The sequence below is a fragment of the Hyla sarda genome, chromosome 3 (assembly GCF_029499605.1).
Source record: "Hyla sarda isolate aHylSar1 chromosome 3, aHylSar1.hap1, whole genome shotgun sequence".
In the NCBI taxonomy this organism is placed as follows: Eukaryota; Metazoa; Chordata; class Amphibia; order Anura; family Hylidae; genus Hyla; species Hyla sarda.
Window position 1 is genome coordinate 315,604,347 of NC_079191.1, and position 19,865 is coordinate 315,624,211.

Consider the following 19,865-nt stretch of genomic DNA (forward strand, 5'->3'; position numbering starts at 1 on the left):
ATATAAAAGAGTTATGATTTTTTGAAGGCGAGGAGGAAAAAAGGAAAACCTAAAAATAAAATTGTCTGCGTCCTTAAGGCCCAAATGGGCTTCGTCCTTAAGGGGTTAATCAAAGCTGTGACTTTAGAGTATAAAAGTCCAGATGAGAGGAGATAGTGCTACAAAGTGGTGTTCTGAAGTCATATAGTTGTTTTTGCTTATGTGTGCTAAAAAATTATATTCTGATTTAATTATTTAAGTGATGATTATTGAAGTGATTTATTTAATTCTAAAGTGATTTATTGAATTAAGGCACAGGCCAATTTTCAAAAATGAAAATTGGCCCGGTCCTTAAGGGAGTACTCCCCCTTTAGATATCTCATTCTCCTACCCAAAAGATGGGGGATAACATGCCTGATGGAGGGGTCCTGCCACTGCGATACCCACCCCCCTCCTTCTCTGCTGCAGAACCCCAGTCAGCTGGTGAACGGAGCGAACTTCGCTCTGTGCCCGATGACTAGCAAAGCGGTTGCAGAGGCTCGTGACGTCACATCCTCCCTCTCAGTGCAGGCCGCCACACCCCCTCCCATAGACTTGCATTGAGGGGGAGTGGTGTGACATTCTAAACGAACGTCGGGTGCTGCAGAGAGATTGCCGCGTTCAGACATCTTATCCCCTATCCTTTGGATGGGGATAAGATGTCTAGGGGCGGAGTACCCCTTTAAGGCCAAAGTGTGCTTGGTCCTTAAGGGGTTAAACAATAGTCTGAAGGTCATATGCTACTTACAACAATAGTGCCACATAGTGGTGCTTTTCATATGGAGTTAAACAGCATATCAGATGTGTTGATATGATCATTTTGACTTAACATTGATTTACTATTCACAAACAAGCCAACATTTGTTTTGCTTTTCTTTTAGTGGAAGACCTACAACCCAACATTTTCTCAAGTTGAAATCTGGTTTCGCTTTGTGTTTGTAGTACTCACTTTCATGGTGACTGTAAGTACATACAGCTTTGTCATAGCCAATATTCTCCTTAGTTATTTCTAAATGATTCACCAAAAATCATGAGCAGCCGGGATTTTATGGGCAAAATTGATCCAGTTTTAGGTCATTATTAGTTAGAAAAAAAAAATATTTTACAAAATTGGATATCTAGTGATATATCTTTTTGTTACAATTCAGAAAAATAAAATTATTCAGATGATAACATTATGCAAGATTGATTTACCAGAAATTAATATACCCAGAATTCATATCAATGCCCTTATTCATCTTTTCATTACCCTTATTCACCCCTCCTTTTCCTTTTTCTTTTTCTTTTTTTTTTCTCATGAGCAAGAAAGTGGGAGGGGGTTAATGTTATGTTTCAAAACAGATTTATTAATCTGCCTTAGAGAAAAAAAAGTCACAGGTTTTGTTTTACCAGAGTAATTTAAGAAATGAAAAGTGGGATGTGATTTGTTGCTATGGGCAAAGCAAAGACATTGGCCCAGATTTATCTGCAGGAGGCAAAAATGTTTCTAATTGCAAAAATATCAGCTTAATTGTCTGCTTTAAAAGGAAAATTGATAACAAAAAGTATGAAATATTTGCCTGTCCAACAATAGAATGTAATAAATATATGACATGTTTTTTGTTAACTTTTTACTTGCAAGGCAGCAATCTCAATGCTGTAACATCATTTTGAATTTTTCATGCTCTTACATGGCCATCTCTTAGGCATTGAATGTGCATGGGATCAACTTCAGCAACTTACTCTTTATGGAGCCAGCATGTGCATATCCACAGCTTGAGAAATGGCTGTATTAAAGCATGAAGTGTGCTATGTTTCTATGGTGCTGAGTCTTGCACTGTTACATTTACCTAGGAGACTTAGCGGGAGGCTCCTGCACATATTGCATTTTAAAGGGGTACTCCGGTGCTTACACATCTTATCCCCTAGGATAGGGGATAAGATGCCTGATAGGGGATGAGATGTGTAAGCACCGGAGTACCCCTTTAAAGTAGCTTTAGACATTTTGTCCCCTATCACAAAGATAGGGGATAAGATGTCTGATCGCGGGGGGCCTGTCGCTGGGGACCCCCCCTGCGTAGGGGCATAGCTAGAAACCACAGGGCCCCGATGCAAACATTTGTCCTGGGCCCCCCTTCCCGTTACCCCCCCCCCCCCCCCCCCCCGACTACCTTCTTTCCTAATCCCTGGCAACTCCCTTACTAAGATATCAGTGACTACAGCACAAATGGGACGCAGTCAGGAGAACACATAGTGATTTAGGTGACATACAGACAGGGCCGGACTGGGACCAAAAATAGGCCCTGGGATTTTAAAATAAGCATCCCATTTTTATGGTGGGGGTCTGACTGATGGGACCTCCACCAATCCCCTTGGCTTAACCCCTTAAGGACTCAGGGTTTTTCCGTTTTTGCACTTTCGTTTTTTCCTCCTTACCTTTTAAAAATCATAACCCTTTCAATTTTCCACCTAAAAATCCATATTATGGCTTATTTTTTGCGTCGCCAATTCTACTTTGCAGTGACATTAGTCATTTTACCCAAAAATGCACGGCGAAACGGAAAAAAAAATCATTGTGCGACAAAATCGAAAAAAAAACGCCATTTTGTAACTTTTGGGGGCTTTCGTTTCTACGCAGTGCATATTTCGGTAAAAATTACACCTTATCTTTATTCTGTAGGTCCATACGGTTAAAATGATACCCTACTTATATAGGTTTGATTTTGTCGCACTTCTGGAAAAAATCATAACTACATGCAGGAAAATTTATACGTTTAAAAATGTCATCTTCCGACCCCTATAACTTTTTTATTTTTCCACGTACGGGGCGGTATGAAGACTCATTTTTTGCGCGGTGATCTGAAGTTTTTATCGGTATGATTTTTGTTTTGATCGGACTTTTTGATCACTTTTTATTCATTTTTTAATGATATAAAAAGTGACCAAAATACGCTTTTTTGGACTTTGGAATTTTTTTGCGCGTACGCCATTGACCGTACGGCTTAATTAATGATATATTTTTATAGTTCGGACATTTACGCACGCGGCGATACCACATATGTTTATTTTTTATTTTTTTTACACTGTTTTATTTTTTTTATGGGAAAAGGGGGGTGATTCAAACTTTTATTAGGGAAGGGGTTAAATGACCTTTATTAACACTTTTTTTTTACATTTTTTTTGCAGTGTTATAGGTCCCATAGGGACCTATAACACTGCACACACTGATCTCTAATGCTGATCACTGGCGTGGATTAACACGCCTGTGATCAGCATTATCGGCGCTTGACTGCTCCTGCCTGGATCTCAGGCACGGAGCAGTCATTCGTCGATCGGACACCGGGGAGGCAGGTAAGGGCCCTCCCGGTGTCCGATCAGCTGTTCGGGACGCCGCGATTTCACCGCGGCGGTCCCGAACAGCCCGACTGAGCAGCCGGGTCACTTTCACTTTCACTTTAGAAGCGGCGGTCAGCTTTGACCGCCGCTTCTAAAGGGTTAATACCGCACATCGCCGCGATCGGCGATGTGTGGTATTAGCCGCGGGTCCCGGCCGTTGATTAGCGCCGGGACCGACGCGATATGATGCGGGATCGCGGCGCGATCCCGCTTCATATCGCGGGAGCCGGCGCAGGACGTAAATATACGTCCTGCGTCGTTAAGGGGTTAAGATGTGGGAAAGCTGCAACTCCCATTATGACTGAAAAGCCTCAGGATTTATGGTAGTTGTAGTTTTGCAACAGCTGGAGAGCCACAGATTGGAGTACAATGTCACTCATCATAACTACAGAACTTACAAGTGACTACAGCTCTGATGGGACAGTCAGGAGAATACACAATATCAGTGACCTGAGTGACATCTTCTCTGTTGTCTTTCCTTTTCTTCCTCATCTGGTCCAGACGCCAGGACGTCTTCCAGCTCAATCTTCTCTGCAGAGTCTAACACCCAGACATCATTGGTTCCTTAATTTTTCAGCAGATCCTTATCCTCTGTATGAAGACAATAATCATTAGATTTCTGCCAAATACTGTACCCCCTGAATATAATGCGGCCAACCACTTGTACCCCCTGAATATAATACTGCCAACCACTGTACCCCCTGAATGTAATACTGCCAAATACTGTACCCCTGAATTTAATACTGCCAAATACTGTTTCCCTGAATATAATACTGCCAACCACTGTACCTCCTGAATATAACCCTGCCACGCACTTCACCCTCTAAATGTATTATTGCCACACACCATACCTCCTGAATATAATAATGCCACATACTGTAGCCACCTGAAAATAATACTGCCACCAACTGTACCCCCTGAATATAATACTGCCAACCACTGTGCACCCTAAATATAACCCTGCCACATGTTGTACTCTCTAAATATATTATTGCCACACACCATACCTCCTGAATAGAATAATGCTACAAACTTTACCCAGAGTATAATAATGCCACCCAGTGTTCCCCCTGAATATAATACCGCCATAACTGTATCCCTGAATATAATGCTGCCACACACTGGGCCCCAGAATAGAAGACTGCCACACACTGAACCCTCTCAATATAATACTACCACACACTGTACCCCTGAACATAATACTGTCACACACTGTACCCCCTGAATATAATACAGATACACATTTTACCACCTGAGTAAAATACTGCCACACACTGTAGCCTCTAAATATAACCCTGCTATACGCTGTACACTGGATATAATATACATCTTCCTCCTGATTCCTTTGTTCCTCCCTCTTTCCTCCTAGACTTGTAAGTCCTCTTCATGCTCCCCTGAACTCCCCTCTACATTCCTAAGTCCTTTCCCATGTAAATAATATCACTCTTCTACCACCAACATAGTCCCATGTAAATAAAATCACTCCTCTACTACCAACATACAGTACAATGTAAATAACATACCTCTCCTACCACCAACATGCAGTCCCACATAAATAACATCACTCCCCTACCACCAACATACAGTCCCATGTAAATAACATCGCTCCCATACCACCAATATAAAGTCCCATGTAAATAACATCACTCCCCTACCGCCAACATACAGTCCCATGTAAATAACATCACTCCTATACCACCAATATACAGTCCCATGTAAATAACATCACTATTATACCCCCAACATACAGTCCCATGTAAATAACATCACTATTATACCCCCAACATACAGTTCCATGTAAATAACATCACTATTATACCCCCAACATACAGTTCCATGTAAATAACATCATGCCCCTGGGGGCCCCAGGCTATGGTGCCCGGTCCCGATTGTGACCCTTGCGACCTCTAGCTACGCCACTGCCCCCCGCGATCTCCCTGCAGCACCCCCATTATCTACACCCGCTACGTCTCCAGGTTTGGAAACCAGAAGTTTCCAGTACTGGAGATGTGACGTACGCCACGCTCCCATCGTGACGTCACGCCCCCTCCCTTTATGTCTACGGGAGGGGGCGTAGTGGCCGTTACGCCCCCTCCAATATACATTAATTGAGGGGGCGTGGTGTTAAGTCACGTCTCCAGTCCCGGAAACTTCTGGTTTCTGAGCCTGGAGACGCAGCGGCGGGCCCCCTGCGATCAGACATCTTATCCCCTATCCTTTGGATAGGGGATAAATGTCTCTATAGCCGGAGTACCCCTTTAAGGCTGCACAATAGCAAAGAAAACACTTTCAAGTTTTATATTTTATGGGTTGTGGATTTTCAGCCATGGTCATATATTATCTTAATTCAGGTAGCACACGTCATGTGTTACGTACTCATATAACATGTGTAGGAGCAAGCAGCAGGGTTTAAGAATCACAGAATTGTTACTAAAAGGTTACAAACTTTTAATGTTTTTTTTATAAAATATCACAAAATCATAAAACCTATACACACTACACTCTCTTGGAGCAGAACCCAAAGAAATAATATACGTCAATTGACCTGTAAACAGATCAATTCAAGGTGGTATGGTATGCCCCCTGCGATCTGACACCTATCCCCTACCCTTAGGATAGTAGATGAGTTTTTGTATCCCAGAGTCTTCCTTTTAAGTTTTAGTAGCACTTCTGTAACTCACTCAGGTGCTACATTAGTTGTAGGGCAAGCAACGTTTAGAAATTATTGAAAGGTCTGGGCTTTTTAGAAGAGGTATCTTAGACAGGTAGCCAGAAATTCAAGACAGATCCAAATTTACTTTTAAGAAGTCTAGCATCTTGAGATTACAGTACCAGCCCCTGGGCAAGACAAAAGCGATGAGTTGAGCTGTATGTCAGACTTGGATTGTAGGTTTCTCTTGCATAAGATTGCAGTTTGCATTTCCAGTAGCCAACTCTACCCAATGACATGGCCACCTTTGAACCACTTTAGTTATGAACAACAGTGGGAGTTTACAAGGCATGAAGCCAGCCTTATCAGAGTGGATGAATGCCAGGACTAAACTGGCATTGAAGCAAGTACTTTTCCACCTTGGTAAAATAGCTCAAATTACAGCAATCCAATATATTGACCTGCAGACTGCTTCAATGACATCACAGGTATTCAGGACTCTGATCTGTAAGGTAGGATACAGAAAATGGGATACCCCTAAGCATTGTCAGTCAAAGGCAGGTAGTAGTGGTCCCACTAATGTTAGCTTCTCTGTCCATGCATCTTAAATTAAAGAGCACTTCTATCCTTCACCATTTACTTTTTAAGACGATGGGAGGTTTTGTGGACAAAAGTAAGAAAAGTATTTTACATTACCTAGTAACAATAAAAATATGAGGGGAATGTTCAGGATTGTGTTTTTTTTTTTGTGTGTGCCCTACACAAACCTGTGATAAACCCAAATTGAGTTCTGAGTGAACTTTGCAGGTTGATGTGCTAGCTGCACGTTGCTTTACAAAATAAGGGTGGGGCCTAGATAGCATGGGTGTGGTTTAAAATGAGTGCAGTTTGATAGGTGTGACTTGAATCAAATGTTTGCTTTTTGCCATTTTCCACAGTAATATGCATCTCGCCCACAATATTAGGTTGCTGCCGTTTTACTGAGATCTTTGCTATAATTCTTGATTTCTAATAGCAAAGAATTAGCTCTGGTTGTTTGTTTTTTATAACTTTAAATATTTTTAAATATAAATAGCTTTAGTTTAAATGTGCAAGATGCTTATATATTGCAATTAAAATGAAAAACGCCTTTAATGTTTTTTTCAGTGTTTATTTGCACATTCACTTCGCAAATTTTCCATGAGAGACTGGGGTATAGAACAGAAATGGATGTCAGTCCTTTTACCTCTGCTGCTTCTATATAATGGTAATTTTTTTCTTTAAAGACTTATCTGGTAGTAGTAGGCAAAAGAATGCATGTATTACTGTATGCATGCTTCCTGACTGTATAGAAAGTGTGATACATTTTCTACTGATCTAGAAAATGTATCACACAGATATATTTTACTTATTAATGTGACTATGTAAATATTTAATTCTACTGATCCCATAATGTATCATATCGTGTGTCTGTTACTACCCACTGGTGTAAAGTGGCATTAAAGGCAATTCATGCTCTCTTCCCTTATCCAAGTTTCAGTAAAAGTAGGGGCACATTCATTTAGAAAAAAGCTGTATTTTGGAGACAATGTATCTTATTTACATGTGGTGCTCTTGTACCCTTTTGATGGTAAGATGAGAGAATATGGTACATATCTGATAATATCTGGCACCAGATATCGTGTTTTTAGCCCTGTGGAGTCATTGCTGCATCTATCTATCTGGATAGAATATAATTGAGAACAGAGGCACAAAAATCCTAAGCAACACACAGTGATTTTTGTGCCTCTGTTCTCTATTATATTCTATCTAGATAGATAGATGCAGCAATGACTCTGCAGCACTCCAGAGTACAGTGAAGAAAACAAGCATGCACTTTATTCACCCATGTTTCAAGATGCAACATTTCAATGGCCTCTCATCACCTTTCTCAAGATATGCATCTTGAAACATGGGTGAATAAAGTGCATGCTTGTTTTCTTCACCGTACTCTGGAGTGCTGCAGAGTCATTGCTGCATCTATCTAGAAATATACAGACCGTGACCTGGTCTGTTTTTTTGCTGGCACCCACCTACTTTCAGACACCTAAGGTTGTGCTGCTTCTTCCTTGGATCTATCTTTCGTTATAGTATAGTTATTTATACGGTATATGAAATAATTTGTGTCATTTCATTTTGTTCTACTGTTCTATATTATTTCAACCTTAGTAAAATCTAAGTAGCATTCATTGTGGGGCCATTTATAATCGTTGAAGAGAGGTGAGCCAAGCTTGCAAGTAGAATGAAGCACTGAACAATGTGTCTCCTGTTTCATTCCAGACCCATTCTTTCCTCTCACCTTTCTGGTTAATAGCTGGTTTCCTGGAATGCTGGATGACCTATTTCAGTCACTGTTTCTATGTGCTCTCTTGCTTTTCTGGCTTTGTGTCTATCATGGGATCCGGGTACAGGTAGGTTGTTTGAATAATGTATCCATTTTGCATTTTTACAAAGTTACATTCACTAAATTATTATTATACACATTTTAAATTGTAGTTTATATATTTGTTTATGTATGTTGAAACACAGTACAATATGTTTTAATTTGCTATTATAGAGCCAAAATATCCGGTATTAATAAAGCAATGCATGCAAAAATTCCTATATGTAGATATATATATATACAGAATACCAGTCATGGAAAGCTTATAAAAATGTATATGATCACTAACATTTCAACAAACTCATACGTGAATCAATAGTACAGGCAAATAAGTGTCAGGTTTGGAAGCCACCACCCACCTAAACATGCATCTTGTATTACATAGGCTGATTTTTGAGACCGTTACTAGATTAGAAATGACACGTGTCAGCTCATCCCGTGCGGCTCTGCCAAAGACATGCAGTGTACAGTAACATTTACCTCCCATCTGCTTCTCCTGTAGATGAATCAGCTTCTATGATGCTGTCATTCATCATAAATGATTTGTCCCATCCCTTCCTAATGCTGCTACACACTCTGGGCTATGTAGTATTAGGTTTGAAATGCTGAGAATTGTTGTCTTGCCAGCTGGATGAAAAATAAACTATTCCTTTAAATACTCTTCCATAGTTTGTTAAAAGGCTGAATACCATACTAGTCATACAAGGCTTATAGTATCTTTATATCACACATTTGTATGTCCTTTTATATCACAAAATTGCTGTGGATTTCCTAATTTTTTTTTTTTATATTTATTTATAACTTTTATGTTTTTTGCAACACAATACAGAAATGAAATAACATATACCCGAAAATAGACCACCACCACCACCACCCCCAAAATCATATGCAAATGTAAAGTAGCATGGCACCATTGCAGTAGACAGCCGGGGAGGTCCACACCCAGCTGACACCAAGACACTAAACAGAGACACAGACAGCACACACACTCACACACATTCCTGGAGTAACCCTCACTTCCTTGACCAGGATAAAGACAACTCACCTACCCAGGAGAAACGATGCGTTCCGGTAGGAGAACCGACTCTCCTATCATCAGCTAGGGAATCCAGACTTTGTCAAATTTCTTGGGGTTGAGCTCAAATGGCCGCAGCCAGGGTCTCAACTGCCAGGGCAAACAAAGGAGACAGAGACTCCTGCCTCGTCCCTCTATCCCACTGAAATGAGTCAGAAACCTCTAGCCCTAGCCCTAGGGCTATCCTATAACAACTATACCCACGCCCAGAACAGAGGACCAAACTGTAGGGCCCCAAAACGCCCCACAAATGCAGCCGTTCCAAAGAATCAAAGGCTTTATAGATTTCCAAGCTAACCACACATCCCCCTCTGCTGCAGCTATGTTAAAGGGGTACTCCGGTGCTTAGACATCTTATGCCCTATCCAAGGAATAGGGGATAAGATGCCTGATCGCGGGAGTCCCGCCGCTGGGGACCCCTGTGATCTTGCACACGGCACCCCGTTTGTAATCAGTCCCCGGAGCGTGTTCGCTCCGGGTCTGATTACTGTCAATCACAGGGCCGGCGGCATGTGACGTCACACCTCCGCCCCGTGTGACGTCACGCTCCGCCCCTCAATGCAAGTCTATGAGAGGGGGCGGGACAGCTATCTCGCCCCCTCCCATAGGCTTGCATTGAGGGGCGGAGCGTGACGTCACACGGGGGAGGGGGCGTGACGTCACACGCCGTCGGCCCTGTGGTCGCCGGGAATCGGACCCGGAGCGAACACCCTCTGGGGACTTATTACAAACGGGGTGCCACTTGCAAGATCCCGGGGGTCCCATTTGGATAGGGGATAAGATGTCTAAGCACCAGAGAACATCCTTCAAGGTGCAGTCGCTGTACATTAATGTCTATAGCTCTCCCTGGCATAAAACCCGTCTGGTCAGGATGGATGACATCAGCTATAACCCTATGCAGCCGATAACTAATATTTCTCTTATCGGCTCCATTGGGGGACAACAGACCATGGGTGTATCTTGCTGTCTCTAGGGGGTGTGACACTATGATAATGAAAAAAAAGTCAGCTCCTCCCAGCAGGATATACCTGCCTTCAGGCTCTGAGCTAGTCAGTTTAAGCTTAGTGTCTGGAGGAGGTGGACATGGGCTGCATTCTCCAGTCCAGGTCTTCTGTTTTTTATTTTCCTAGTATAGGGACGTGTTAGTTTTTTATTCCCTTTCTTTTCCGTTTTCAGGTGGGGACTCAGGAACTGCGGTTCACGGTTTCCCCATTGCGAGTAATGGGGCACAGACATTGCGTATGTGTGCTGTTAACCCCCCCCTCGCCAACAGTCAAGGCCTGGGTGGTACCTCATGGGTCCGGGTCCCCCTATTTTCCTGCTCGCCTCGTTCGCGCATAGCAGTCAAACGTCATGCAGGTAACTAAAGCTGACTGAAGATTTCACTGAAGACTTCATTAGGTAAGTTCTTCTGACTGAGGTAAGTACTTTCCCTCTTTCTCCTCAGGTAAGCGGACTTGCAACTGCTGGAGACCCCCTGTTTTTGGCCCACCTTTTCAGGTTGGGCTGGCTTACTGGGAATGGACTTTTATTGGGGACTTTATTCTGGGGGAGCAGTGGCACTCTGAGGGGACATGTATGTTATGTTTGGCACTGTGTGTGAGTAGTGTGTTATGTTGAACAGCGCCTTATATGCGGCTTACAGCCGCGGCGCTAGTACGGGCCGGCTTACTTTAGTTTTCGCCGGCAGCGCCTTATATGCGGCTGACAGCCGTGGCCCTGGTACGAGCTGGGCGCTCTCAGCACCGGCTTACTTCAGTTTTCTCCGGCAGCCTCTGCCGGCGTATTTACCGCCCGCTTTGTTCCCTTGAGAGCATATGCGAATGTCATGTGCGTTCGGGACAAGGAGCGGGCGCCATTACAGCTCCTTCTCGGCCTGGTTTTAGCTCCACCCACAGGGCTGTCGGAGCTCTTCTGAGGCGCGCATCAGCCTCCAATCAGCGCCGTGGGCGCGAATTTCAGTCAGAGGGGGGGCCAACTAGTTAGTGCCTCTGCTGCAGGCATGCCCCCCGCTACCATTGGCCGTCCCTTTCTCACTCTAGCTGCATGGAGCTGTTCTCCTCTCTGCAGCTGCCAGGATACATAGACTTATTTGGTTATTTGGTCTGTAAACACTGTAGTACCAAAATACCTGGCTCTGCCGAGCCCATTTGCCCTGCCTGCTCCACTGCTCCCCCAGACCCCCTGGTACCCCCTGATGCCCTTTCGGTCCCGGTGGGTTCAGCCGCTCCACCACCCTGGGTTTCTCCCTGACCCAGTATATGGCTGACTTGACCCAAGTCTCCCGTTCGGTGGCTGAGGCCTCCCGGGTACTGGTGTCCGCCCTGTAGGGGTCTTCCCTGTGCAGGACCTCTGAGAGGGCCCACTCCTCGTCTCCTCATGCTTCACGCTTTCGCAAGCTTACTAGGGTACTAGGGATGCCTCGTCTGACTCTTCCATTGAGTCTTCAGATAGACGTGGGCGTTCCCCTCGTGGGTCCCGCCCCCCTGTCATCTGGGCACAAACGTCACTCCTCCAGAGGATGTTCTCAGAATCGCCGCTCTGCCACACTAGAGCTTCTGAAGCAGCTGGCTCTTCTCTTCTTCCCATCTTCGCCTCGACATGGGTGTCCAAGGCCCTGTCGGAGTGGTGCCAAAAGCTCCATCAGGATATCTTAGCGGGATCTCCCCCCAGAGGATCTATCTGCTCTGGCTCTCCAATGCTCTAAAGCTGGGGACTTTCTGTGCGCAGCTTCCACATAGTCAGCCCGTTGTTCTGCCTTTGCTGTGGGTCACCTAGCGGCTCTCCGCCGCTTTATGTGGCTTAAAGCTTGGAATGCGGATGCCGCTTCCAAAAGGTCTCACTGAGCTTCCCTTTACGGATGGCGGTCTTTCTGCCGAACGCCTCGATGAGATTATCTCCGAGGTAACGGGAGGTGAGAGTCCCTTCTTACCTCAAAATAAGGCTCTCCCTTCCCAATGGAAGCCCTTTTTCCTTTCGGTCATTTCGGACCTCTGGTTCCTGCTAAGGGTCCGGATAAGCGCCCTCGCGGGACAAGAAGGCTCCCTCGTGCCGGGCACGCCCGGCTTGGAAGTCGGACTCCAACCGGTCCGGCCGTTTTGCGCCCAAATTGGGCAACAGCAAGCCCATTTCTGCATGAAGTGAGGCCCCCACCCGCGGTTTCTTTCGGGTAAGAGGTCGTCTCTTGTTTTCCGAGACATCTGGACTTCACACATTCAGGACTCTGGGGTCAGGGATGTGGTGTCCAGGATCGAATTCACCTCCCTTCCGAGGGATCGCGTTTTTCGATCCCGGGCCCCCCGGTCTCCTCCTCCTGGCGAAGCAATTTCGAGCGGCTCTCCAGTCTCTGCTTCTCCAGGGGGTTTTCGTTCCCGTTCCTCCAGGGGAACGTTTTCGAGGTTTCTATTCAAATTTTTTTGTGGTCCCCAAGATGGACGGTTATGTGCGACCAACCCAACAGTCACCTTCTCATCCACCACTTAAGAATGGAATCTCTCCGTTCGGTGGTGGCATTCCTGGAACAAGGGGAGTTCCCTTCATCGGTGGACATCAAGGATGCCTACCTCCCATGTGCCAATATTTCCGGATCATCATCGGTACCTCCGCTTGCGGTTCCGGAGGGGCACTTTCAATTCGTAGCCCTCCCCTTTGGTTTGGCCACGGCTCCTCGGGTCCTTACAAAGATCCTTGCACCAGTGTTGGGCCTGTTTGGTCGAGGGGAATCTCGGTGATATCCTATCTGCACGACCCTCTCATCAAGGCTCCGACCAGAGCCCAGACTCTGGAGAATCTGGACGTCACTCTCCACTCTCTGACTCGCTTCGGGTGGATGGTCAACCGGGACAAGTCAGTCTTCTGTCCTACCCAGTCTCTAACCTTCCTGGGACTTCAATTCGATGGACTCTGCCCGCATTTGTCTTCCGCCGGACAAACGTCTGGCGCTCTGGTCGAGGGTCCGCCCCCTTCGGACCCAGGTATCAGTCTCCATCTGCACTTGTATGGAAGTCCTGGGTCGAGTGGTGGCAACTATGGAGGCCGTACCATTGGCCCAGTTTCATTGCCGTCCCCTTCAACTGGCGATTCTCTCTCGATGGAACAGGTCTCTGTCCCTCGATCATCAGATTTTTCTCCCTCGCAGGGTCCGTCAGTCTCTGCTCTGGTGGCTCCGCTCCCCCTTCTTCTCCAAGGGCGGTCATTTCTTCCCCTTCTCTGGCAGGTTGTTACAACGGTTGCCAGCGTGTCTGGCTGGGGTGGCGTGTTCAGGGAATGGACGGTCTAGGGACTCTGGTCTCCCCTGGAGACCTTTTTTCCGATAAACATATTGGAATTACGGGCAATTCTTTTTGTCTTCTTCAATGGGAGTCCCGTCTTCAGTCTCGTCCTATCCGCGTTCAGTCGGAAAACGCCACGGCCGTGGCGTACATAATCGACAGGGCGGCGCTCGGCAGCCATGGCCGAGGTGACCAAGTTTCTCACCTCGGCGGAGAGTACGGTTCCGGCCATTTCAGCGTTTCACATTCCGGGAGTGTTCAACTGGGAAGCGGTCTTCCTCAGTCGGTCCTCACCCGACCCCGGCAAGTGGTCTCTTCATCCGGAGGTCTTCGCGCAGCTCTGCGACCTCTGGGGCTTTCCGGACGTGGACCTCTTCACGTTCTGGCACAATCGGAAGATCCTTCCGTTTGTGTTCAAGTCCCGGGACCCTCAGGCTCTGGCCATGGACGCCCTAGTGATTCCTTGGGCGGGGTTCGCCCTACCTTATCTGTTCCCTCCTCTTCCGCTCCTTCCTAGGGTGCTGAGGAAGCTCAAGGCAGAGGACGTCCTCGCCTTTCTGGTAGCTCCAGATTGGCCCCGAAGGTCGTGGTACGCCGACGTAGTCAGGCTCCTGAACGACGCTCCTCTGCGCCTTCCGCTCCGCCCGGTCCTACTCTCTCAGGGTCCTCTTGCCACCCCAATTTACAGTCGCTGCATTTGTTGGCGTGGCGGTTGAGACCGCGGTTTTGAGGGCCTGCGGGTTCTCTTCCCAAGTCATTCACACCATGCTCTAGGCTCGTAAGCCCTCCTCCGCACGAATTTACCACCGTACTTGGTGGTTTTATTTTCGGTGGTGTGAAGCTCAGGACTTCTCCCTGGTGACCTTCTCGGTTCCCCGTCTTCTCTCATTTTTCTTTGCAGTCGGGGTTGGAACTGGGGTTGTCTCTCAGTTCCCTTAAAGGTCAGGTTTCGGCCCCTGGTTTCTTTTTCTCATGTCCGGACCTTCCAGCAAGGAGTGGCGCACACCAGGGTGTCTGAACTGGCAGTTCTTTCCTGCCGTTCTCCGTTTCTGGTGATCCACCAGGACAGGTGGTTTTCCGGACAGTTCTTTCCTTTTTGCCTAAGGTGGTCTCGGCCTTTCATCTCAATCAGGACATTGTCCTCCCGTCCTTTTGTCCGGCTCCTTCTCATCCTAAGGAGCGCTTACTACACAAGCTGGATGTAGTTTTGGGCTGTTCGGTCTTATCTCTCCATCACTTCTTCGTTTCGTCAGTGTGATTCTTTTTTCGTCCTTACGGAAGGTCGTCGCAAGGGACAACCTGCTTCCAAGGCCACCATTTCTCGGTGGATTCGGTCCGCCATTGCGGAAGCCTATCGCTGTGAGCGGAAGATTCCTCCTTTCAGGGTTGTGGCTCATTCCACACGTTCTGTTGGGTTTCCTGGGTTCTCCAGAATAGAGCCTCAGCCTCGCAGATTTGCAAGACGGCTACCTGGTCGTCTTTGCACACTTTCTCGAGGATTTCTGAGTTGATACTTTCGCATCGGCTGATGCTAGTCTGGGTCGTAAAGTGTTGCAGGCGGCAGTGGATCGGCCGTCTGCCTGATTACTTATCTGCCCACCCAAGGGACGGCTTTGGTACGTCCCACGGTCTGTGTCCCCCAATGGAGCCGATAGAGAAAAGGAGATTTTTTTAACACTTACCGTAAAATCTCTTTCTCGAAGGATCCATTGGGGGACACAGCTCCCGCCCTTTTTGTTTTTTTTCCTTTGGTTCTTTGTCCGAGGATGTGTTCAGTTGTGTTTTTTTCTTCTGGTTCTCGGACAGTTTTGGGTTTTTCTTTGCCCTATTGGTCTCCTCCTATTGCTCTGGAACTTAAACTGACTAGCTCAGAGCCTGAAGGCGGGTATATCCTGCTGGGAGGAGCTGACTTTTTTTATTACCATAGTGTCACACCTCCTAGAGACAGCAAGATACATCCACGGTCTGTGTCCCCCAATAGATCATTCGAGTAAGAGATTTTACGGTAAGTGTTAAAAAAATCTCCTTTTTAGCCAGAAGTTTATCTAGGGGATAAGATGCCTGATCGCGGGGGTCCTGCCGCTGGGGGCTCCTGTGATCTTGCACACAGCACCTCGTTAGAATCAGTCCCCGGAGCGTGTTCGCTTTGGGTCTGATTACTGCCGATCACGGGGACGGAGCATTGTGACGTCACGGCTCCACCCCCTCAATGCAAGCCTATGGGAGGGGGCGTGACAGCTGTCTCACTCCATCCCATAGACTTGCATTGAGGGGGCGGAGCGTTACGTCACAACGCTCCGTCCCCGTGAACGAGAGTAATCGGAACCGGAGCGAACACGATCCGGGGACTGATTCTAACGGGGTGCTGTGTGCAAGATCACGGGGGTCCCCAGCGGTGGGACCCCCGCGATCAGGCATCTTATCCCCTATCCTTTGAATAGGGGATAAGATGTCTTAGCGCTGGAGTACCCCTTTAAAGGGCTACTCCTGTGGAAAACTTTTTTTTTTATAATCAACTGGTGCCAGAAAGTTAAACAGATTTATAAATTGCTTCTATTAAAAGATCTTAATCCTTGCAGTACTTTATAAGGGCTGTATACTACAGAGGAAATGCTTTTCTTTTTTTGGATTTCTCTCCTGTCACAACCACAATGCTCTCTGCTGACCTCTGCTGTCCATTTTAGGAACTGTCCATAGCAGGAGAAAATCCACATAGCAAACATATGCTGCTCTGGACAGTTCCTAAAATGTGTCAGCAGAGAGCACTGTGGTCGTGTCAGAAGAGAAATCCAAAAAAGAAAAGCATTTCCTTTCTTTCTTTTTTTATTTTTTATTTTTTTTTTTCAACTGTAAATTTTTATTAAAGAATTTTTCAAATACAAATCCAAAAAAGATAAGGGCATATAGGCTTCATCAATAGGGCCGAGGCCCAAAAACCAGCAGTACGACATGAAATGCAAAAACAGCAATAATGAGTACCTCAGTAGGCAGAAGATACCCAATGCATACGAATGAGGCCACCGTCAGTAGGGTGCCGATAACACAAAAACAACCGTTCGACAATTGAAGAAAAGCATTTCCTTTAGTATACAGCCCCTATAAAGTACTGCAAGGATTAAGATTTTTTAATAAAGGTAATTTACAAATCTGCTGATTTAACACCTTAAGGACCATGGACGTGTATACATGTCCAGGCAGGATGCACGTTCCGCCATTAGGACGTGTATACTCGTCCATGGCTCTCATGGGTGCTGCCCAGTGCACCCATGAGATCGCAGCAGGGACTCGGCTGTAACACACAGCCGGGACCCTGCCGTAATGCCGGGACTGAAGTAAACTTCAGTCCCGGCATTTTAACCCTTACAGCCGTGGTCGGAAGTGATCGCTTGCTGTAAGTGTTATGACAGAGGGAGGGAGCGAGCTCCCACTGTCACCCCTGCATCACCCCGAAGCGCGATCGCGGGGTGCTGTGTGTAATCCCCGGCGGGCAGGGACCTGTGTTACTGCCGGGACAGAAGAAAACTTCGGTCCCGGCAGTTTAACCCATACAGCCGCGGTCGGAAGCGACCGCGAGCTGTAAGGAGTTTTGACAGAGGGAGGGGGCTCCCTCTGTCTCTCTCCTGTAGCACCCCGCAACTATCGCGGGGTGCTGCTGCTTACCTGGGCAGCCGGGGGTCTTTACTAGGACCCCCAGGTCTGCCCCAGTTATTGCCTGTCAGGACGTGCCTGAGGCACGTCCTGATATGCTGCCTGCCAGTGTAAAACTAGCAGGCAGCATATATGTGCAATGCTTTGGAATATTAAGTATTCCAAAGCATTAAAAAAAAGTGTAAAAAAATATAAAATACCGTATTTATCGGCGTATAACACGCAGTTTTTAGGCTAAAATTTTTTGCCTAAAGTCTATCTGCGTGTTATACGCCAATAAGCCGCTGCAGTTCAATTATTTAAAGCGGGCGCTTTAAATCAATGAACTGCAGCGGCTTTGCAAGTGCAGAGACCTGCCGTCGCTGCCGGCTTCTCTGCCCCTGCCTGTCCTGGGGTCTAGAGCCCTGCTGCCGGCCCTTCTCTCCCCCTGGCTATCGGTGCTGCTGCCTGTTCTCTCCCCCTGGCTATCGGTGCCGCTGCCTGTTCTCTCCCCCTGGCTATCGGTGCCGCTGCCTGTTCTCTCCCCCTGGCTATCGGTGCCGCTGCCCATTCTCTCCCCCTGACTATCGGTGCCGGCGCTGATAGCCAGGAGGAGAGAAGCGGCGCCGGCAATGGGGCAGCGGTGCCGATAGCCAGGGGGAGAGAAGGGGCAACGGCACCCATTGCCGGCGCCCCTGCCCCGTTGCCTCCCCCATCCCCGGTTGTAGAATTACCTGTTGCTGGGGTCGGATCTGCGCTGCTTATAGCCTCCGGTGTGCGTCCCCTGCGTCGTTGCTATGCACTGCACGGCGCAGCGCATGATGTCAGTCAGAGGCAGCAGGACTCTAGACCCCAGGAAAGGCAGGGGGAGAGAAGCGGGCAGTGACGGCCTCTCTCCCCCTGCCTTTCCTGGGGGTGTATCGGGGTATACACATGCACACACACTCACCCTCATTTTACCAAGGATATTTGGGTAAAAAATAGGCAGGTGCGTGGTATACCCCGATAAATACGGTAAATAAAACTGTAAAAAAGTGTAAAGACAATAAATGTAACAAAAAAAAAAAAAAGTCTCAAAAAAATAAGAAAAATACATTTATTAAATAAATATAATCAAAAATAAAAATGCATAATGTGTAGGATCACAGGGCGCACATCCGCAGCATATTACATGCTGCGGATGCCCGCCAGCAGTCACGATAATGAGCTCCCTGCAGCGGCTAGGTAGCTTTGTGTGTCCACTCATAGCGGCGAATTTCCCGCCGGCAGTCATGAGCGGACACACTGAGCTACCCAGCCACAGCAGTGATCTCGCCCCTTGTGACTGCTGCCGGGGGCCTCCGCAGTGTGAAATAAGCCGCGGATGTGCTCTGTGCCCCTACACTGCGTCCCGTTCATACTGCGTTTGTGCAGTGTTAGAGGTATCCGTCAGCATCACGTCAAAAAGAGTGATGCTGACATATACTGTAGCAGCTCCATTTATTTCTGAATGAGACTGCTACAATATACATTGGATCCCTTTTTTGACATGACAACGGACACCTGTACTGCAGAAATGCAGTATGAATGGGGACTATTCATATAATGATGCCCTGAAAGCCAAAGGGAGCTCCTCTCCTTCTTGGTCCTACCAGGCAGTCAAGCAACCAGATATAGCCTAAGTAGGGGTACTGCCCAGCCTGGGACCAACAGGTTGATAAAATATAGGGCGTAATTCCTCCATTTCAAAGCGACTTACCAAAATGATGTACCACAATTAAAGAATTTGTGGGAAAAGAAGCTAATTGCAATTTTTTCCACTGACTTTGAAATAATTCTAGCCACACAATAAGGGCTCAACGTACTCTTTTATGCACTAGGTGATTACTTTAGGGGGCGTAGTTTCGAAAATGGGGTCACTTCTGGGGGTGCGGTATTGTTCTGACAGCTAGAATGCTTTGCAAGTTGAAGTGCGGCCCATAATTTGTATAATGATAACCTGAAAGCCAAATGGTGCTCCTCTCCTTTTGGGTCCCACCATGTGGCCATGCAACCAAATATGGTCTAAGCGGGGGTATTACCGAACATGGGACAAACAGCGTAATAAAATATAGGGCATATTTTCTACTTTTCAGATGCAATGTAAAAAAATATGTCCCACAAATGATGCAATTGTGAAAAAAAAAAGAGAGAATTTACATTTTTCCGGAACCAAATATAGCCTAAGCGGGGATATTTCCAAACACGGGCCGAGCAGCTTAATAAAATATAGGGTGCATTTCTTGCAATATCAGAAGTGATGTACAAAAAATATGTCCCACAAATGATGTATTTTTGAAAAAATGCAAATTTCGAATTTTTAACACTGACTTTGTAATAATTCCTGCCAAAAAACTATGGTGTTAAAATACTCACTGTACCCCCTAGTGAATACCTTGAGGGGTCTAGTTTTTAAAATGGGGTCATTTG

At 46.5% G+C, this 19,865-nt stretch overlaps 1 protein-coding gene across 2 annotated transcripts in view; it reads left to right on the plus strand.

The window, feature by feature from the left end:
- TMEM181 (transmembrane protein 181) overlaps positions 1-19,865 on the plus strand; it is a 150,134-nt gene that overhangs the window by 110,145 nt on the left and 20,124 nt on the right. For both annotated transcript variants that reach the window (XM_056567106.1, XM_056567107.1), the window contains exons 7-9: positions 900-980; positions 7,190-7,289; positions 8,342-8,472. In XM_056567106.1, coding sequence (XP_056423081.1) covers positions 900-980; positions 7,190-7,289; positions 8,342-8,472 — 312 coding nt within the window. The remainder of the gene's footprint in view (positions 1-899; positions 981-7,189; positions 7,290-8,341; positions 8,473-19,865) is intronic.